Source organism: Saccopteryx bilineata, chromosome 3 (genome assembly GCF_036850765.1).
Source record: "Saccopteryx bilineata isolate mSacBil1 chromosome 3, mSacBil1_pri_phased_curated, whole genome shotgun sequence".
In the NCBI taxonomy this organism is placed as follows: domain Eukaryota; kingdom Metazoa; phylum Chordata; class Mammalia; order Chiroptera; family Emballonuridae; genus Saccopteryx; species Saccopteryx bilineata.
Window position 1 is genome coordinate 275,956,729 of NC_089492.1, and position 21,604 is coordinate 275,978,332.

At 50.5% G+C, this 21,604-nt stretch overlaps 1 protein-coding gene across 2 annotated transcripts in view; it reads left to right on the forward strand.

Annotated features, from left to right (window-relative positions):
- MYOM3 (myomesin 3) overlaps positions 1 to 21,195 on the forward strand; it is a 52,728-nt gene extending 31,533 nt beyond the window's left edge. For both annotated transcript variants that reach the window (XM_066270100.1, XM_066270102.1), the window contains exons 20-37: positions 365 to 543; positions 3,996 to 4,110; positions 4,704 to 4,860; positions 5,583 to 5,692; positions 7,513 to 7,557; positions 8,223 to 8,359; positions 10,871 to 11,015; positions 11,133 to 11,192; positions 11,571 to 11,638; positions 12,721 to 12,831; positions 14,402 to 14,489; positions 15,023 to 15,061; positions 15,518 to 15,626; positions 16,781 to 16,944; positions 17,151 to 17,187; positions 17,373 to 17,395; positions 19,559 to 19,614; positions 20,584 to 21,195. In XM_066270100.1, coding sequence (XP_066126197.1) covers positions 365 to 543; positions 3,996 to 4,110; positions 4,704 to 4,860; positions 5,583 to 5,692; positions 7,513 to 7,557; positions 8,223 to 8,359; positions 10,871 to 11,015; positions 11,133 to 11,192; positions 11,571 to 11,638; positions 12,721 to 12,831; positions 14,402 to 14,489; positions 15,023 to 15,061; positions 15,518 to 15,626; positions 16,781 to 16,944; positions 17,151 to 17,187; positions 17,373 to 17,395; positions 19,559 to 19,614; positions 20,584 to 20,847 — 1,907 coding nt within the window. In that variant the 3' untranslated portion in view covers positions 20,848 to 21,195. The remainder of the gene's footprint in view (positions 1 to 364; positions 544 to 3,995; positions 4,111 to 4,703; positions 4,861 to 5,582; positions 5,693 to 7,512; positions 7,558 to 8,222; positions 8,360 to 10,870; positions 11,016 to 11,132; positions 11,193 to 11,570; positions 11,639 to 12,720; positions 12,832 to 14,401; positions 14,490 to 15,022; positions 15,062 to 15,517; positions 15,627 to 16,780; positions 16,945 to 17,150; positions 17,188 to 17,372; positions 17,396 to 19,558; positions 19,615 to 20,583) is intronic.
- Positions 21,196 to 21,604: the final 409 nt, after the last annotated feature.

Here is a 21,604-nt window from a genome sequence, read left to right on the forward strand (position 1 = left end):
AAATAGGAACGCAGAGGCTAAGTAACTTGCCTTGAGTCTCCATAGCCTGAAAGAGTTGAGCTGAGACATAAGCCCCGGTAACCTGATTCTGGAGGTCACACCCTTAGTCCCTCCACTAAACAGTGAAACAATAAAGACATTAGATGGATTCATGCTGTCTGTCACGGAAATGGGAGGGTCTAACCCTATTTCAGGCCCAGACCAACCTTTGTCATGATGCCAAGGCCGGCCAGGTCCCTGCTATGCCCAGGACAGGTGCTTCCAGGCTTGGTTGAAACTGAATGATTGACAGACTTGCTGACTGACCACCCTGCTCATTACCTGGTTGCCTGGCTGCCCAGCTCCTTTACGTCATCTCCCCCAGGTCCTCCATACGACGTGCAGGCAATCGAGGTGCGGGCCACCTCCCTGATGCTGAAGTGGGAGCCCCCAGTGTACACAGGGGCCACGCCAGTCATAGGCTACCGCGTCAGCTTCCAGGAGGAAGGCTCTGGGCAATGGAAGCCAGTCACCCCAGACCCCATCTCTGGCACCCACCTGAGGGTGAGTTCTGCCCCTTCACTCTCTAACACACCCTGAGCCTTCTCTGCCACTGGACACGGCAGGACTACAGCACATGAGAGCTAGAAAGACCCTCAGGGAGTACTGCCCTCCCTTAAGGGCAGCAGAGAGCCAGAGAGGGAGAGTGGCTTGCCCAGGGTCACCCAGTGAATTGGTTAGCAGGTTTGGCTGGCTGGTAGACTTAACCCGCTCCACTCTGAGCAGACTCAACCCTAAAAACTGACTTATAGTTGTGAGGTATATCAGCATTTGGATATGCTCATCCCTGGAACCAGGAATTCTGCTCCAAGGATTGAATTGTAGAGAAATGGTTAAGCAAGTGTGCAAAGATCAAAGGATAACAATGCTCATTGTTCCTTAGTTCATAAAAGAAAAGTTGGAAACAACTTAAATGTCCACCAAAGGGTTTACTTCAATAAATCATAGTGCATCCTTAAAGTGGAATCCTGCGCCAGGGAGCATAAAGACTAAGTGGCTTAAGGAGCGGCAACAGGGTAACACGGCAGACGTACATGTGCGTATTGACATGAACACATATCCATTATGTGTGGCTAAGAAAAAAGCAGAATACAGAATAGGAGATGCATGTGTTAGATAACATAATATATGTATGTCATAGTATACATATTACATATCAACAAACCATATATGCAGGTATATGTTTCTTAACTTACATGAGAAACAAAAACTCTTTGGATAAATAAGAAATCTGGCAGAAGCATTGGTTGTATTCACCTGTGATGATGTTTCCACTTCTACACTTGTAGGAGAAAGAAAGACACACTCAATCCTCCTCCAGCCTAACAAAGACGACTCACAGGTGTCTGGCACAGAAAACAAAGACGTAGGTTGAAGCATTCTTAGAGGACACAAATCACTAAGACAATCAGTCGGGACCACAGACTCCAGGTCACCTGGGCCACTTTCTCAGGCCGTGGTGTCCATCTCTGAAGCCAGCATGTCTCACAGGCCTCCTTTGTCTAAGACACATTTGTGAGGACAGGTCCGTGATGTGGATTAGGTTCTGTTTGCTGCAGTCTAGGGAAGGAGGGACTGTATCTCTCCAACTCATTTTCCTGAAGGGGTCTTCCACCAGCAGGCGGGAGGGTGCGCGGTGTTCAAGACCACTCATAAGTTGGCACCAAGAGAAAAGAAGGCAGGCTGGCAAAGCCCAGAACAGTGTGGAAAGACTAAGACATTAAAATAATGAAATACGGCACATGTCGTGTTTCTATATGGATTATGTGCATTTAAAGTCTGAGTGGGTTATTACAAAACTGCTAATTCTGGTTCAGCCCTTTGTTTTATCTTCTTCTCAATCATTTTAATATTTTCCCCAACAAGCATGCATTTCTTTTATAACCAGAAAAAAATAAAAAATACTTTCATTTGAAAAATAATTACAGTAAGGCCATCTAAGATGGAATCAGGGAGGACAAGTCTCGGCCTATGGAATGCTCTGAGATTCTGTTCTGCATTTGCCGCCCCCACAGGGCCAGGCCCCCTGCAGAGAGCCGGCCAGTGCCGGCCAGCTGGCCTGAGACGGAGAGAGCCGCTCCATGTGGATCTTTCTCTGCACACACACACACACACACACACCCCCGGCCTCATAAGCTGGCCCAGGCCAGGGTGGGGCAGGACTCAGTGACTTGGCACCGTTTCTGCGTGTGGATGGTTGGCTGGCACTCACTCACTCAGTCATTCACTAAATACTTCTTGACACCTACTTAGTGCCAGGCCTGGAACCAGGTCCTAGACGTAACCGTCCTTGGATAACAGGCAATTACAATACCGTCTATTTTGTAATGGAGGGGCGTCTGAGGGATTCTGGGAGCTCCAAGGAGGAAGGTCAGAGACATTCCCAGAATCCTTGCCTCTGCCCGAGCTGAGAGGTCAAGGATGAGTTGGGGATGGGAGTGGGGGACGTTCCAGGCAGAGGGCTCAGCAGAGGCAAAGGCAGGGAGGCATGAAATGACGTGATAACCCTGAGGACCCTGAGGGAGTCATGGAATGAAGGGGGCACAAAGAGGAGGAGGAGGGCGGAGACCAAGGTTACATTAGGGGGAGTTCAGGTACTACACCTCGAAATCTGAACTTTACCCTGGAGGCCACGGAAAGATTTAAGCACAATCAGACTGGTATCTTGGAAAGATTGGCAGAGGGAAAGCTAGACCAGGAAGAAGGATCCAGAGGCAGAGATGTTACTTGTGGGAAGCTGTTGGACCATCCACGAGAGGAGACAGAAAGCTTTAATGGAGGTCGTGGCTGGGACATGGGGAGGAGCGGCCACATTCAAGAAACACCAGGGAACCTGACCAGGCGGTGGCGCAGTGGATAGAGAGTCAGACTGGGATGCGGAGGACCCAGGTTCGAGACCCTGAGGTCACCAGCTTGAGCGTGGGCTCATCTAGTTTGAGCAAGAGCTCACCAGCTTGGACCCAAGGTCGCTGGCTCGAGCAAGGGGTCACTCAGTCTGCTGAAGGCCCACGGTCAAGGCACATATGAGAAAGCAATCAATGAACAACTAAGGTGTCGCAATGAAAAACTAATGATTGATGCTTCTCATCTCTCTCTGTTCCTGTCTGTCTGTCCCTGACTGTCCCTCTCTCTGATTCTCTCTCTGTCTCTGTAAAAAAAAAGAGAAGAAACAAACAAACATCAGGGAGCCTGACCAGGTGGTAGCACAGTGGATAGAGCATCAGACTGGGATGCAGAGGACCCAGGTTCGAAACTTCAAGGTCACCAGCTTGAGTGCAGGCTCATCAGCTTGAGCATAGGGTCACATGGGAATCATAGATGTGACCCCATGGTCGCTGGCTTGAAGCCCAAGGTCGCAGGCTTGAGCAAGGGGTCACTTGCTTGTAGCTCCCAGTTAAGGCACATATGAGAAAGCAATCAATGAACTAAGGAGCTGCTGCAACAAAAAATTGATGCTTCTCACCTCTCATCCTCACCTCTCACTGTTCCTGCCTGTCTGTCCCTATCTGTCCCTCTCTCTGTCTCTATCGCTTAAAAAAAAAAAAAAGAAGGAAACATCAGAGAAATCAAATGGGAACTTGGTGATTGCATATGTAGGGCTCAAGAAAAAGATGTCGAAGGTGATCCCCAGGCTTCTCCCCGGGGTGATACATGGAGGAAAGATGGGGGTGCAGGAAGGGCAATTTTGGAGGATAGACGACGAGTTAAGCTCCGAGCCCATGGAGTTCCAGGCGCCACAGGCACGGAGCTAATCCCCATGCGGAGACCTCCTAAAAAACTAGAAGTCAGGAGAGCAGTGTGCTCCAAGCCTCTTCCCACCCCCAGGGCAGCCTGCGCCTTCCTGGGGGTTCCACAAATGAGTGGTTCCCAGCACCGCCTGACCAGGGTTTCAAGAAGGGTAGTCTTCGCTGTCCTCAGTGCTCACTCTTGCCTCCCTCCCCCACTCCCACCCCCAGATCTCTGACCTGCAGCCGGGGAAGAGTTATGTGTTCCAGGTGCAGGCTGTGAATTCAGCAGGTCCAGGACAACCGTCCATGCCCACCGACCCCATACTCCTGGAGGACAAGCCAGGTAAGGGCAGGCGGAGAGTGCCAGCACCACCACTGGGCTGTGCCATCGAGGCGGGGCCCAGAGGGGGCCAGGGCAGCACGGGGATTTACAGAAGACAGGACCTGCTGGGCCCTGCCCCCCACCGCCACTCCACACCTCTCCCAGCGTTTCCTTCCTGCCTGCCTGTTTCTCTCCCCTCCCCCATTCCATTTATTTCTATGGAATCCCAAGTGATGAGCATCTCTTCTGTCTGAAGGGATGAGAAAGCAGGGTCCCTGCTCTGGTGCGGGGGAGCAGCAGTACAGGTGGGCAGTAAACAAGCAGCCAGTGCCCTGAAGGAGACAGGGATAAATGCTATAAGGGAAATAAAGCAGGTTGATGTGGTGGGGTGAGGGTGACTTTAATGGGGGTGGTCAAGGAGGGCCTCTCTGAGGAGGTGACATTTGAGCTGAGAAGGAGCCAGATCATGCAAGGCCTCAGAAGCCACAGCAAGGAGTCTGGGGTTGTTATTTTATTCAAGTAAAATAGGCAGGCATCAGAGGGTTTAAGCAGGGGAGGGTCGTGTCTGCTTTATTTATAAACATCCAGTGCCCTCTGTTGGATTTTGTCCCCAGATGCCCCAGAGATAAAGGTCGGTGTGGATGAAGAAGGCTTTATCTACTTGGCTTTTGAAGCCCCCGAGGCCCCCGACTCCTCAGAGTTTCAGTGGTCCAAGGACTACAAGGGCCCACTGGACCCCCAGAGGGTCAAGATCACAGAGGAGGCTAACAAGTGAGTGAAGGGAGGGGGGCACAGCCAGCCCACTGGTCCCAAGTGCTGTCAGATGAGTCTGCAGAGCTTGCGGGTGGGACCACCCGGCAGGTCCCACAGATAATGGATTGTCCTGAGAGGGGCTGCTTGTCTCTTACGAAGGATGTTGACTGTCACCTAAGGGAGAAGTGAGGGAGCAGTGCATTTAAGGGGCTGCAGTGACAACCTTCCTTTGGCGTCGTTTTCCATAAGCAACTACGTGTACTTCCGAGGAGACACTCAGGACTTGATTGCCAGACTGGGAGCCAGTGACTTGTTCTCGGAACATCTCTGGGCTCGGTGTCAGCTCATTTGTAGAAAGTAGGGTTGGGAACAGATGGCCACAGGGTCCCTATCAAATGTGCCAAGTCTCACTCTCCACCCCCAGCAACTCGTGGCCTCAGCCCTGTCCAGCACGGGATAGAGCTGACGACTGGAGCCCCGGAGGGAGAGACGGGGCAGTGCAGCCAGTAAGAGACCCTGTGCCAGACAGCCTGCTAACAGGGGCCATTGGAGGCGTCAGGCCAGAGCTGCCCTGGTCAGGGGACCCCCGAGGAGGTGTGAGGAGGCAGCCATCCCTGCTTCACAGCTTGGCCAGGGTCTGGAGTAGGGCTGCAGGGCTCCAAAGCTGGAAGAGGCCTCCCGCCCCCTGGCCTCCAGGGCACAAGGCCCCTCATGAGCATCAGCTCTCCTCTCTGTGCCAGGTCCAAGGTCATCCTGACAGAACCGAGCCTCGAGGATCTGGGCACCTACTCGGTGGTGGTCACCGATGCTGATGAGGACATCTCAGCGAGCCACACACTGACTGAGGATGGTAATGCCCCTGTGCCACTGCTACCTCCCCGGAGAGACAAGCCAGGACCGACAGTCCCCCAGAGGCGGGCAAAAAGCAACAAAAATTAGCAAAGCAGAAATTTCCAGAGAAGTAGATCCTCACTCACCCATTCAGCCAGCCAGTCAATTAATAAGTATCTAGTGAGCACCTACCATATGCCAGATACGGTCCCAGGATTACATCTATGAACTCAATGGTGGCCTGACCTGTGGTGGCGCAGTGGATAAAGCCTTGACCTGGAAATGCTGAGGTTGCCGGTTCGAAACCCTGGGCTTGCCTGGTCAAGGCACATATGAACTCAATGGCAAAACTCCCTGCCTGCTGGAGTTCACATTCTTCTTGTCTCTTTCCTTTTTCTGCTTTTGATAAAAGCAAAGGTACCAGAATTATTTCACTTCTTTCTGCAGGCTAAAAACATACGACACAAACATTTCATCAGAGGAGTGAGAATGGCAATAGGGAGCGGTGGGGACTATGACAAACCAGAGAGTAGATGCCATGTCTACAGGGTCATCCATGTTTGATGATTTAAACAGAACTAAAATCAGTGCTAATGACTGACAAGACTCAGTTTCTCTGTCTCCATAGCAACTAAGGGACATTCTTCCCTGCTGGCTGTGCAGGGGGTCCTCTGATTTTGTTAAGAGGCAGAAGCCAAGCAGACTCGCTTACAATTCTGCAATTTCATGGCTGTTTGACCTTGAGCAAGTCATGTCACCTTTCTGGGCTTCAACTACAACAGTGTTACACAGATACGCTTGATGAGTCTTTGCAAACTAAAGCCATCAACAAAAGGGATGGGGTGTTTTGATTTGTTTTGTTTTGACTGAATTCTTGAGTCGAGACTCATCATGCTAAATACTCTGGGGCTTACAAGGAAAAATGAGATAGGCTCTGCTCCTCCCACTCCATCCATGCAACACAGATTTATTGAGCACCTACTCTGTACCAGACACTCATGTAGACCCAGCGCTCAACTTGGCAGAAGAGACAAACCCAACCTAAAGAATCAGTTAGCGCCTGACCAGGTGGTGGCGCAGTGGATAGAGCGTTGAACTGGGATGCGGAAGGACCCAGGTTCGAGACCCCGAGGTCGCCAGCTTGAGCGCGGGCTCATCTGGCTTGAGCAAAGAGCTCACCAGCTTAGACCCAAGGTCGCTGGCTTCAGCAGGGGGTTACTCGGTCTGCTGAAGGCCCGCGGTCAAGGCACATGTGAGAAAGCAATCAATGAACAACTAAGAAGTCGCAACGCGCAACGAGAAACTGATGATTGATGCTTCTCATCTCTCTCTGTTCCTGTCTGTCTGTCCCTCCCTGTCTATCTCTGCCTCTGTAAAAAAAAAAAAAAAAAGAATCAGTTAGCAAATGAGACAGCACTCTGCAGAACTGCCCTAGAGACTTCTAGATCAAGTGTTCAGTATTGGGGCCAAGCCTCAGAGGCTATTACAGTGGGTTAAGAATAAGGCTCAGAAACCAGTGGGCCTGGAGTAATCAGAGGTGGACAGTAATGCTCACCTCCTAGCATTATGTGAGGACTAGTGAGATCATGCCTGGCACATAGTAGGAGCTTCCCTGGGGAAGTGGCATTTGATCTCCAGGTGGCCTGCAGCAGCCCTCCACACCCCCCTCAGTGCCCCAGGGCCAAGGCCCACAGTGCTCAACATCAACCCTGTGTTGCAAGTGACCCAGGTGTCTCTCAGGACTTTCCCCCAGCATAGGCCCTAGGAAGGCTCCCTGTGACCCCACTGGCCCAGGTAGTTCATTCTCTTTGGTTTCCTCTTTGTTCCTCCCTGGCCCAGAGTTGGACAAGCTGAAGAAGTTGAGTCATGAGATCAGAAATCCAGGTAAGCAATCCTCAGGCACTTCCTGAGGTGTTTGGAGGAAAGCTGAGTCAGCAAAAGCCAAAAACTAGCTGGGGGGTGGGGGTGAAGGAGCAGAGGGTGGGGGCATCATGGGGCTGGAGGGCCAGAGATCCAGGGCGTCAGCAGTCCATGAGATGGAAGAGGAAGCCAGCAGGCTGGAAAGAGGGTACAAGGGAAGGCAGAGTGGGTGTTTCTTCTTAATTGGATTTTGGATCACCTAAACCTCTGCTTCCCTCCCTGGCTAGTAACGTGCAGGGGTCATAAACTCGGGTGCAGACTGGAATCACCCCAGGAGCTTTTCAAAATCCCGATGGCCAGGCCACAACCCAGACAAATCAGAACCTCAGGGCCTGAGCCTGGACATTCATGTTTTTGAAAGTCCTGGGGAAGGGATTGGTGTCTAACCTGGGTACAAAGCATGATGACCTCCAGGCGTGGGAAGAATAAACACTTCCCTAAAATGACTTCACTCTTGAGTGAGCTTGCATAAACCCCCCTCTGACCCCCAGCCCAGTCATGTCGCCTTCAAACACTCAAGCACTTTGCACATAATGTCAACGGTGTGCTCAGGGTGCGGCTGGTCTGAGTAAGGAAGGGAGAAAGGGGCCCCACCCACTCCTTCCTGTCCTCTGCCCTGTGCCTCCCAGTGATCAAACTGATCTCCGGCTGGAACGTTGAGATCCTCGAGCAAGGAGAGGTGCGACTTTGGCTGGAAGTAGAAAAGTTATCTCCGGCTGCTGAGCTGCACCTAATCTTCAACCAGAAGGAGATCTTCAGCTCACCGGTAACTGAGACTCAGATTCCTAAGTGAGGTTCTCTGCCCAGTCCACTTGGCTTCTCCCAGCAGTGGTTCCCCACAGGTCGGCAGCGCCCCCTCGTGGGCATTTCAGGAACGACCACGTGCTTTGGCTGTCACGATGATGGGGTGGGTATGGAGACATCTGATTCTGTCTCTGGGGGACAAATGGCAAGGATGGTAGATGCCCGCCAGTGCGAGGCACAATCCCACAAAGAATTTCCCACAGCTACTATAGTATTTGACTGTCCCGCCAGACAGTTTTCAGATGAAAATATCTACGTTCGTGCTTATAATTATTCAAGCCTAGACCCTAACTCTGAGATATAGAGTATTTTTGCAGTTTTAATATACATATACTGAATAGAATTTTCACTCAAGTAGACCCTTCATCTATGTTCTGATATTCATTTTCTTGTTCTTGTGCTGAATTATTTTTATCTTTTTGCTTTTCTTATATTAAATTCAAACCAATTCATTATAGATCCGTGCCGTATGAGTGAGTATATCAAAGCACCTGAATATTGAAAATCATATTATTTTTATTTCTTATTATTATTACAGTTGTGATATTCCATTATTTTTTATTAGTTGACCCACACGAGCTGCCCATATTCAATTGTTTTTACCTACAAATATGATAATTTCAATCTCATGAGAGAATCTATCATGAGATCATATTATTTGTAAATTTTATCATCATCAGAAACTGTGTTATAAAGAGGGTTTTGGTTCTGACAAGAGAGAAAAAGCTCAGGGCTAGATGTCACGAGACTCATATATCATCCTCCATCCATTGTGTGCCTTTGGGTAGGACCCTTCACCTCTGTGTGCTTCCATTTCTGCATCTGTACAATGGGCTGGTTGTCTCAGAGTCAGGAGGACCAAATGAGAAAATAGATTTTTTTTTTATAGGGACAGAGAGAGAGTCAGAGAGAGGGATAGACATATGGGAACATAGAGAGATGAGAAGCATCAATCATCAGTTTTTCGTTGCGCGTTGCAACACCTTAGTTGTTCATTGATTGCTTTCTCATATGTGCCTTGACCATGGGCCTTCAGCAGACCAAGTAACCCCTTGCTCAAGCCAGCAACCTTGGATCCAAGCTGGTAAGCTTTGCTCAAACCAGATGAGCCCGCGCTCAAGCTGGTGACCTCGGGGTCTCGAACCTGGGTCTTCTGCATCCCAGTCCGATGCTCTATCCACTGCACCCCCAACTGGTCAGGCAGAAAATAGATTTGAATGCTCTGCTTAACTATTAAGCATGACCTTGGCACGTGGCAGAGGAAGTGTTAGGGAGTCTAGTCTCTAAGTTGGGACTATCAGTGGCCATGACAGAAATATAAAATAAAACTAGACATCTCCCGCCTGACCAGGTGGTGGCGCAGTGGATAGAGCGTTGGATTGGGATGCTGAGGACCCAGGTTCAAGACCCCTAGGTCGCCAGCTTGAGCGCGGGCTCATCTGGTTAGAGCAAAAGCTCACCACCTTGGACACAAGGTCGCTGGCTCGAGCAAGGGGTTACTTGGTCTGCTGAAGGTCCTAGGTCAAGGCACATATGAGAAAGCAATCAATGAACAACTAAGGTCTCACAACAAAAAACTAAAGATTAATGCTTCTCATCTCTATGTTCCTGTCTGTCTGTCCCTGTCTATCCCTCTCTCTGATTCTTTCTCTCTGTCTCAAAAAAAAAAACAAAAAAACAAAAAAAAAAAACTACACATTTCCCTCAAACCACATACACAAATAAGGCCAGAGGGAATAAGGTTCTAAATGCAGAAAACATTCAAAAACTGTTAGAAAAGTGACAAAATATAAATAAGTGTTAATTCTGGGTAGCAAATGGACAGGCTTTTAAAATATTATTCCTTATACTTTTATGGAGAAGTGGAAAATAGCAAAAATAAAAGTGGCACAGTAGGGATTGGGACTTATTATAAGGTGACCAACTTTTTTACAATGAAAAGGAGGATAAAAATAAATTGAAGAAAACAATATCATAAATAAAAGAAACATTTTATTCATTGAAACAATAATACACTATAATATAATAAATGTATAATAAAGACATTTGTAATATTTTATATTGTAATTATGCTTACATGCCTATTAATTTTTAATAATAATTGTAAGAAAAAAGTACTCATTTAGATTCAAATACATCCCATTACACACAATGGATCAACTCTGCATCGATCAAATACGAACATTTACAGATTAATCTTCCAATATCAAAAAGGAGGACATATAGGAGGACAGTTTTCAAGGGAGGACGGAACTTACAGAAGGACTGTCCTCCCTAAAGGAGGACGATTGGTCACCTTACTTATTATTAATTGCAATTAACTGAAGCGCTCAAGACTCTGAGTGTGGGGAGAATCCCCTCTATATGCAGCAGAGAGTGACCCAGGGCTCCCTCCCCTTCTCTGTGCCCCACAAGTGCACATTCCCTGGGATTAGAAAGGGCAGAAATGATTCTCGGGGTTTGTTCTCTGCAGAGCCGCAAGATCAGTTTTGACCGAGAGAAGGGCCTGGTGGAAGTGATCATCCAGAACTTGTCAGAGGATGACAAAGGGTCGTACACTGCTCAGCTCCAAGACGGAAAAGCCAAAAACCAGATCACCCTGGCACTGGTGGACGACGGTCAGCAGCGCCTGCCGCACGCACCCGGCCTCCACGCTGGGCTCCGTCCACCTTGATGCCCCTCTCTGGGCCGGAGTTCCTCTTGGCTCATATGCATCCCTCCCTGTGTGTTCACAGATTTTGACAAACTTCTGAGGAAGGCAGATGCTAAGAGAAGAGACTGGAAGAGAAAGCAGGGTAAGAGTTGCTGGGGTGAAGTTCAAAGGCCTCAGCCACCAGGCCAGGGGTCAGTGCTGGGGAACTCTGGACTAGTGGGTTAATCGAACCTCTCCCCTGTGGGGCCCCCGGGGAGGCCACTGCAGTTCAATCCAGCTCCGTCCCTGTGCCAGACAAACAGCACTTGCCAAGCAGGAGAGTGAGTGCGTCCTTAAATTTTGCACCCTAGGCACCTCCCTTGCCTCACCCCAGCCGCTGCCCTGGTGGGTGCACAGTCAGGGGGGCCCAGCGGGCACCCGTTGCCCCCACTCCAGCTGGTTTTCCTTGTCCCGTCACCACGTGGCGCCCTGGTTGAGCCCGGAGCTCTGACCGGTGGGCGTGTTTGTTTTGCTCTTGCAGGTCCCTATTTCGAGGAGTTCTTACAGTGGAAGGTCACAGAGGACTGCCAAGTGCTGCTGACATGCAAGGCAAATCCTTGTCCCTGTTTCCATCCCTGCCCTCAGGGCCCCTGGGGCGATATCTGTCCCCAAGCCTGGTGGCTCTACTTGCCCTGCTCCCCCAAAATCAATGCCCTGTGCTAGGCTGATCCCACACCTCGGAAGTAGCCCCAGGGGAGACCGCTTTAACCAGAGAGCAAAGCCAACCTTCACAGAGCCCAGGGAGAAGAATTAGTGTGAGTTGGGTCAGCCTTGAACTAGATATTCAAGCTGCACCGGATTGCGGTTCTTTGGGGCCAAGGGTCTGAGAGCAAGTGAGGGGCCTTTATGTTGAGGGAGTTCCCTGGTATCTATTGACAGCCTTGCCAGACTCCCTGCTCAGTACTTCAGAGCACTGGTTAATTTCATCTGCCTCATGGGCATCTGTGAGTTAGGCATTATTATTATTCCCACTTGATAGATTAGAACACAAATGGGGAAATAGCTGAAGATCAAGAGGTGGAGCCTAGAGCCTGTCTGACTGCAAAGTGGTGCTCCTTCTCAGCACCCTGCTGCCTCTCTAGGGAGCTGGGGGAGGGGAGGGTGGGGGGGGCACTCTCCCAGAAGCATATCCATTCAGCAAAGTCAAAGCACCAACTGTGCACCAACTGCAACGCATTGGGCATACAAGGAGGAAGAAGTGGGCTCATTAGGCTTCTAGGAGGCCACAGGTCCAAATCAGGATCCTTGGAAAACAGCATGCCTCCTGCTGTGGTCGAAACATCTGCAAGAAGTTGATTAATCATGATGGAGACACTCTGGGGTGATTCAAGGAAGGCTTCCTGAAGGAGGTGACATCTAACTTGACTCTAAGATGCATATGCATTTACAAGGAAAAAAAGAGTAGGGAAGGGATCAAGAGGCAGAGGTACACCACTAGCAACAGTGCAGACTTCAGAAGCCAGCAGAGACATAGGTGTGAGGAAGAAGACGGCTGAGAATCATGGTGAGGTTGTGCATGTGCATGGGAAGGGGATGTTCCATTTGTTTAAAAAAAAAAAAAAGTCCTGATGAGCTGAGTTTTTACTTAAAAAGAAGAAACCTGCTGGAATCTCATTCTCCACTTTCCTCAGGTGACCAACACCAAGAAGGAAACCCGCTTCCAGTGGTTCTTCCAGAAGAAGGAGGCGCCAGACGGTCAGTACGACCCGCAGACAGGAGCGGGGCTCCTCTGCATCGAGGAGGTATGTGCGGCTCCGCCTCTGGGCTCACGCCCTCCAGCCAGTGCCAGGAGCACTGAGTGGGGAGCCAGGAGCCAGCCAGGACTGGCGGGAAGCACGTGAGGCATGCCCCATAGGTACACACCATCAGGGGCACTAAACACTCAGTCACCAAAGATAAATGACATTTCATGCAATAATTATAAAATTCAAAATTCATACCAAAAAAAAAGCTCCAAATTTTTAAATAAAGACAGGATCGATAAATACTGATATTTCCTTTTGTTTGGACTCTAGTCCTGGCCCTGCCACTATGTGGCCTTGGGCTAGTCACTGTTCCTCTCCGACCTCAGCTTTCATCTGTAACCTGAGAGGATTGGAAGGGATGCTCTCTCAAAGGTCCCTTCTGCCCTGACAGTCCAGGATTTCAGGACAAGAAGACTGGGCACCTGGAACTCAGTTCACCCACCCACATCCCCCGTGGCCTCTGAGGAGTGTGACCTGTTTAAGATAGAAACCCACGTCTTGTTCTCAAGCATTCAATGCTTGCCTGGTTTCTGTGGCCTCTCTGGGAACCAAGGAGGACTGGAGCAGACGCAGGTTTGCTGGCTAGGAAGGAAATGGTGGCTTCAGAGGTCTTCTGCCAGATACCCATGCCGAGTTGGCCTTTGTCATCGGGGCATGGCATCAAGTAGATGCTTAATAGCTACTGAGTCTTATGATCACCCGGCCCCTCAGTGCAGAACTTTCTGGCTTCCAAAGAGTTCCTTCCCTTGATCCTCACGGCATAGCCAGGGCAAGGACTGTGCCGCCACGTTAGATGCATCCACTGAGGCTCTGAGGACTCAGGTACAAAGGTGCAAGGCTAGAGAATGGGGTCAGCAGTCGCTCCAGCCACTGTCCCCGGGGTGCGGCTGGGACTCTGGGGCCTTCACTGGGGGAGGAGGAATAGGACCTAGGAGAGGGCTATTGGGGTTCAGCCCTTCGATCGCCAGGTTTAGAGATGCCTGAGTCTCCCCCGTGTGCTGCCCCACAGCACCCTGTAGAATCGGTCAGGGCAGGAGGCCCTCTGATCGGACAGGGGGGTGTAAGTCAGTCCCAGGCCCTGAAGGAGTCACTGTGTAATGAGAGGTCACTTCTGACCTCTAGACCTTGCTTTATTGGTTTACTGAGTTTTGGTCCAGGCTCCGTTTTGGAGTTAACAAGCATGTGCCAGAGAGGAGCCCCTTGTCCTGCACAAAATAGCACACTTCCTTCCGGAGAACCATGGAGGAGTTCCTCCTTCCAGGGGCCCTTAGGAAGCACGGCAGCTCAGGAGGAGGGCGTGCCAGGCTCAGACAGTCTCCACGAGGAGGGGTCCCTCTGCTCTGCTCGGAGCAGCTGCTCTCCACTCCCCACCCCACACCCGCAGACCCAGACAAGCCCTGAGCTGGAATCAGGGAGCTCTGGAGCTAGAAGGAGCCTTAGAGCTCACCCATTTTAGATGGGTAAACTGAAGCCCAGGGAGACGAAGGGTCTTGCCTGAGGTTGCACAGAGAGCTAGGGCTGGCCTAGAGCCCAGGCTGACCCTGCCCTTACTCATCCTTCTTCCCAGCCGTCCAAGGAGGACATGGGAGTTTATAGAGCGGTGGTTTCTGATGACCGAGGACAGGACGACACCATACTGGACCTCACAGGAGAAGGTAGGAGCTGGCTATGTTGGAGATGGACCAGGAGGGCTGTGGGGAGACCACATGGAACCAGGAGACAGCGATAGGACCTGTGGGGTGAAATGTATGGGGTCCCCATGTCTGTTGGGGCAACTGAGACCCAGAGAGATTAAATGACTGGCCCATGCTGCATAGCTAGTCAGTGGCAGGGGTCTGGTCTGTGTGATGCCCATGTTCACTGAAACATAACACAGCGAGCCCAGGTTTTAAGACTCAAAGCCCAGGTTCATGTTTCTGCCCTACAGTGGGCCCCTGGCTCCTCATCTAGCTTGTCAGCTCAGCTGGCGAGAAAATTGTCAGATCAGCCCATATGTCCTCCATCCACGGTGCCCTCTGCCCCATCGATCACTGAGTGCCCTAGACCCCCTCCAACCCCCAAGCTGTCATCCTGCAGAGCTCCCTGCAGGAGCTCGTGAGCTCCACCAGCCTTTCTAAGGATGTCCTCATATTGGTGCATCCAGAGGGGAGTCCAACGTCAGCTGACCATTCTCTTTCTCTTCCTCCAGCCCTGGATGCCGTCTTCACTGAGCTGGGCAGGATTAGTAGTAAGTAAGCCCCTCTCTTTGCCCAACCCTGCCCTGATGCCAAATAACTTCCAGGGGACCTAACGCCTGCTGTGGCTCCCAGGGGTGGGTTTAGTCTCTAAACTCAAAGATCAGCCTGACCTGTGGTGGCGCAGTGGATAAAGCGTTGACCTGGAAATGCTGAGGTTGCTGGTTCGAAATCCTGCACTTGCCTGGTCAAGGCACATATGGGAGTTGATGCTTCCTGCTCCTCCCCCCTTCTCTCTCTCTCTCTCTCTCTAAAAATGAATAAATAAATAAGTTTCCTAAAAAATAAATAAATAAATAAACTCAAAGATCAGGGGAGGAGAAGCTCCTGTCTCTTCACAACATCGCATTCCCCACTGTACCCCAAGAGCAGGGACAAGCAGGCAGGCCCCAAAATGTGCTGCCCAAAGGAGCTTGGGGGAGACTCATGTTTCTCCTCTGCCTCCCCAGTCCTATCTGCGACCCCACTGAAAATCCAGGGGACTGAGGAGGGGATCCGGATCTTCAGCAAGGTCAAGTACTACAACGTGGAGTATATGAAAACCACCTGGTTCCACAAGTAGGTGGGCTTTACCCTGGAGCCCTGGCCAGGCTATGGGGAGTGGGGGCTCAGCACCTGCCCCAGCCCGGTCCCAAGGGCTCGGCAGACAGGGACTCCCACTGGTGCTGTTGCTACAGAGAAAGTCAGGAATAGGGAGCAGAAGGAAGACCCCCTCCCAAGGAAGATGGGTAGCCTGGTGGTAGGACTATTTTTCAAGAATATCCATGACCACAGAAGGATCATTGTCTTAGAGCAGTACTTGGAGCTGAGGGAAGGAAAAGTGCAGGAACTAGAGAAAACCACACCATCAGGTGGGTCATGGTGCCCTTGTGGGTTTTTGCAGCCTCAGCAAACACAGGCTCAAGCAGAGAGGACTGTGGGGCTGACAACTAACTGATAGCCAGGGCTTGAAAACAGGATAAATAAGGTATCCATGAGGACTTGCCATGAACTAAGTGACTCCAGTTAGTTTGAGAGCAGAATTTCCCAGTGCTTCTTGTCAGTGGCACACCTCAGCCTCATGGAGCAGACATTGCTGCACCCATCTATGGAGAAGGCTAGACTGACTTAAGTCAAGTTGGTCAAATGAGTGAGAGCCAGGGCCAAGTTGAATTCCAGAACAATGGAGCTCCTACTCTAGAGTTTCTGAGCCCTGTGGTGAAGCTCAGAGGTATTGCTTTTACAACACAACCCTGGGGACATGGGCCAGGTGTCTCCAGGAATGAACTTAAAGCTAAAAAAAAAATAGTTTGTATGGTTTCTAAGGGCTAGAGGAGAGTGATTATAGAAGAAACCCTGGAAGGGTTTAAGATGAGGAGAATGAAGAGGTGAGGAAGGGACTGGTTGTCGCCAGCCCTGGAGCACCATTTCCTCCTATTCCCAGCCTGCAGGATACGTCACAGATACAGATTCAACAGTGGCACGTAGTTGATGTGTCACAGGATTTGATGACTGAATGAATGGCTAGATGGAGAAATGGTGAATGGATGTGTGGATGAATAATTATAGCATGTCTCATGGATGGTCACCACCCTCAGCTCATGAATCTGAAACAAAACCCCAGGAGGGGAGTTTGGGGCAGGGAGTGCCTGTGGGCCTGTAGACAGACAGCCTGTCCTGAGCAGAACCCATGGGCTGAGTCGTGTTAACCATTTATTTGCCTTCACTTTCAGAGAGAAACGCCTAGAGACTGGCGACCGGATGAGGGCCGGCACCACCCTGGATGAGATCTGGCTGCACATCCTGGATCCCAAAGACTCAGACAGGGGCAAATACAGCCTGGAAATCAGTGCTGGGAAGGAAGTCCGGCAGCTCACCACCGACCTCTCCGGGCAAGGTGAGCTGTCCACCTGTCTATCCTCAATGAAAACCCCATGGTCTTTTGGGAGGATTCCCATCCCTCCACCCAACCTGATATTGCCCAAAGAGAATACTGGACCAGGAGGGAAGAGTAGAGGACCCGTCGGTGCTGAGCCCAGTACCTGCGGTCACAGTGGCAGATGCCCTGACACTCCCTCTCCCTTCCCCGTTTCCTTCTCACAGCTTTTGACGACGCCATGGCTGAGCATCAGAGACTGAAGTAAGTTTCCTCTGTGTTTCTCAGTGTGAGTCAGAGGCCCCTTGGGTGGCATGAACTGTGCACAGGACCCCTTTCTGGGAGCCCTGGCCTGTTCTCCCTTTCCCTTGTCACCCCCCACCCCCACCCGGGCAGCACTGTCCCTTTGCTGATGGAGCCTCGAGCCTTTCCTCATTTCTGTCTTTCAGAGCCTTGGCCATCATCGAGAAGAGTAAGTCCCCCAATACTCCCACTGTTTTCACTTCTGGGCCGGGGGCAGCTTCCAGGGAGCTTATGCCTCCTGGCAGGCTGTGAATGTCCCAGTGGGGTCTATGTGGCTCTGAGCTGTCACAGACCTTGCAGGGAGACCTGGCACAGTGACGGCATGGAGACAGGAGTCCAAGGGTACCTGAGACTGTGAGTGTGGAGGCTCAAATGGGCCTAGGGCTGAGCAGGCCCATGGGCAACGTCAGGTACAATGTCAGGTACAATGGCAGGTACAACGTCAGGTACAACGTCAGGTGCAATGGCAGGTACAATGTCAGGTACAATGGCAGGTGCAACGTCAGGTACAATGTCAGGTGCAATGTCAGGAGCAATGGCAGGTGCAATGACAGGTGCAATGTCAGGAGCAATGTTAGGTGCAATGGCAGGTGCAATGGCAGGTGCAATGGCAGGTACAATGTCAGGTGCAATGGCAGGTGCAATGGCAGGTACAATGTCAGGTGCAATGTCAGGTGCAATGTCAGGTACAATGTCAGGTGCAATGGCAGGTGCAATGGCAGGTACAATGTCAGGTGCAATGTCAGGTGCAATGGCAGGTACAATGTCAGGTGCAATGGCAGGTGCAATGGCAGGTACAATGTCAGGTGCAATGGCAGGTGCAATGGCAGGTACAATGTCAGGTGCAATGGCAGGTGCAATGGCAGGTACAATGTCAGGTGCAATGGCAGGTCAGACATTGGGGTCAGACAAGAACATGACTGGGCTGGGCTCTGTGAGTGAGGTGTAGAGAGGGTTGACTTTAAAGCTGATGCTGGTTCCGGCTGTTGGGACACTAGAGGCTAATCTAATTGAAGACTCAGTCCCAAACCCAGATGAATGTGACACGGGGTCTGAGCTGCCCAGGGCGCCACCACCGAGTCCATGCACTAGAACTTCATCAGGTTTGCCCCAGCTCATTCTAAACCCCCCAGTTCTAGGAGAATGACTCTGTGGGCCCACTGACCCAGCAGATCAGAAGTAGGAATTTGGATGAGGAAAGGGTTTTGGTGGCAGAGCCAAGCAGCCCCGACAACGTGACCAAGAAGGAAATGGAGCAACTTTGGGAAACAGAAGTAGAACTAAAACTCTACTAGCCTTGGGGTCATTTGTGGGAAGGGGAAATTCACCCTACATGGAGATATCTCTGAGTCTCCCCACTAGGCAGGACGTGCAGGCCTTGGCGTTCATAAATATAACCTGGAAAAGGCCATGCCGTGAGGGGTCCTTGCAGGGGGCCGGCCTCCGTAGTGGGCGGAGTGCAGCCAGGTGACCCCACCCCCTGGCCATGCGGAGCGCTGACGTGATCATGGAGGCGCTCAAGCCCGTCACACCGCCGACCGAATCACTTCCCCAGCAAGAACATCCCTCCCACCCTGGAATGCGTATCCTAGGACTCTAACAGAAGGAAGCCTAATTCACCTTATGTGGTTACTGGGGCTTGTGGAATCAAGCGTCAGGGAAGTGGGTCATTTCACCCAGCTATGAAGGGCCAGGGGAACAGTCAGCAGCGTCCATCTCGGGGGCCTCCTCCCCCGACCCCAATTCAGGGTCCTGCTCCCCTTACATCCACTGGACTTACACCAGCCACTCAGACTCTCCGCACTTCCCTGATCCGTGCTGCAGGGTTCATGCTTCCACCCCTCCTGCCCCCACAGCCTTGATTGCAGCATAAGGAATATATTGATTTTCTGTCTATCCACATGGCCACCAGGTCCCCTCCTTTATCAGAGTCAGCATCCCAAAAGCTTCTGTCACACTTCTCCTGACCTCTCTCTTAGGTCTCTGGTTCATCGACACCTACTGTGTGCACTTCGCCAGTATAGGCTCAGAGCAATCTGACTTACCTTTTCTCCCAGTTCTGGAGGGGAGGGGCACCTCATTGTCACCTCCAGGTACCACCAATCATGAGGATGACTTCAAGTCAATGACAGAAACACATTATGTCCCCTACCTTCTGTTTATGAAGGCAAGGACACATGCAATACAAATTAAAAGATATCCACCCCAAAATGATAAAAGTAGGAAAAAGGAGCATTGCTTAAAAACAAGCCTCAACTCTGTGGAAACTTGCTTCTGGGCAGCAATCTGCAGGAAAACATTCATCACTGGGGGTGTCGTTTTTCCCTTCCAGATCGCGCCAAAGTGGTGAGGGGCCTGCCGGATGTGGCCACCATCATGGAGGATAAGGTACTGACTGTCCCCAGCCCATGGCCAGCAACCCCGTGCTGTGTTTCTTCATGCAGTCATCAAAAATCAGATAACAGTGTAGCACTGTGGATTCCCATGCCTGGCCGAGCGACTACCCCTCACTGGTCACACATAGTATAAAGAAAGACCCTGGGCCCGCTGTCAGGCCCACGGGCGCTTGCCCCAGCTCTGCCAGATGTCTCTACTGGCCCTGGCTGTCGTGGACTTCCACCTATGAACTTCAGTTTTCTTTAGGAGCTCAATTAGATGATCCTTACAAGGCCTTCCACGGCTGAAATTATGCAAATCTAATATTCTAGAAAATGATAGCTAACATTATTATGGTACTTAGTTTGTGCCGGGCACTATTGCATATGTGGTACATATTTTAGCTTGTTTAACCATCAAGGCAACTACATGAAATAGGATATTATTACTAATCATACTATACAGCTGAGGAAACTGAGGCCCAGAGAGGTTAGAGGACTTAGCCAGGGTCACACAGCTTGAAGGGGCAGAGCTGAGGCAGCCCAGGTCCAGACTCTGAGTGTTTGACATGACACGATAGGGTTCTGATTTAGAACTCTTTCAAGAATTTTCAAACACAAATTAAAAAATTTTTATTAAAGCAATATAATAATATAAAGCAATTTTGCATAGCAAAATTGTCATGACAATATATAATAGGAAGCAACAAAACAAAGTTCAGGCCATTCTGGGGCCAGAAAAATAATAATCTGAACTCCTAACTAGTAAGTATTCTTGTAGAAAAGTTGATGGTGGAGGACATGGGGTTAAAATAAAATGTCTCTCAGTTTAGTGTTATCCCTTTAGGCAATACAATAAAACACACCGAATGAGTTTATCACAAGGAGCAACTTGCTCTGGGCTCTCTGTGGGGCAGTGAAGGTGAACGCCAGGGGTCATTACGAAGAGGTGACCGAACATATTCCCTTCCTGTTCTTCCAGACCCTGTGCCTGACCTGTGTCATCTCAGGAGATCCTGCCCCTGAAATTTCTTGGCTGAAGAATGACCAGCCTGTCACCTTCCTTGACCGCTACCACATGGAGGTGAGGGGGTCAGAGGTCACCATCACCATCGAGAGGGTCAACAGTGAAGACAGCGGCCGTTACGGTGTCTTTGTCAAGAACAAGTACGGCTCCGAGACGGGCCAGGTCACCATCAGCGTGTTCAAGCATGGGGAGGAGTTCAAGGTGCTGAAGACAATGTGATGGGCATGTTCAGGCCTGAGGTCTGGACCAGTAAGGTCAATCAGTGGGTCACAGCCGGGCCGGACCTCAGGGACAGGGCAGAGGGGAAAGGTACAGGGTGGAACGGGGACACGGTGGGTGGGGTGGAGTGGACACATCACAATGGAACAGCAAAGACCTTGCTGGGGTCCCAAGAGGCCTCTGAGATGGTGGAATCATCCCTAGATTTGAAATGAGACAGTTACCTACAAGACCCAGTTTCAACTTACACTCTCCATGAGCCTTGCCTTTCTCCTCTATCAGATGGGAATTCCTCCTTCTAAGGATGTTTATGAAAACCCCTTGTAAACATCCACTAGTTTTTCTCAACCTGGGGGACAAAAGGCAATGTCCACATTCTTGGTTGTCACAGCTGGGGTTATCTATTGGCAGAAGCATCTATTGGTAGAGGCCAGGGGTGCTGCTAAACACAACAGCTCCCTACCACGTGGGATTACCCAACCCCAGATGTCAAAAGTGCCACAGTTGGTTAGTCCTGTCGTAAAGTGATATTTCACAATATCCCTCTTTAAGGAGTCCATATTTTCCATTCACATAAATTCAGCAAACATTCATTTAACGTTCTAGCATGTGACAGGCTGCAGATGGCATTGGGAACACAAAAATCAACACCAGGACAAGGTAAATGATAAGGATTATAAAAGAGATGCAAATAAAATGTCACTCATGGTCAAAGAGGAGAGACAGGTGTTTGTCCCAACTGGAGAAGGAGGGCTTT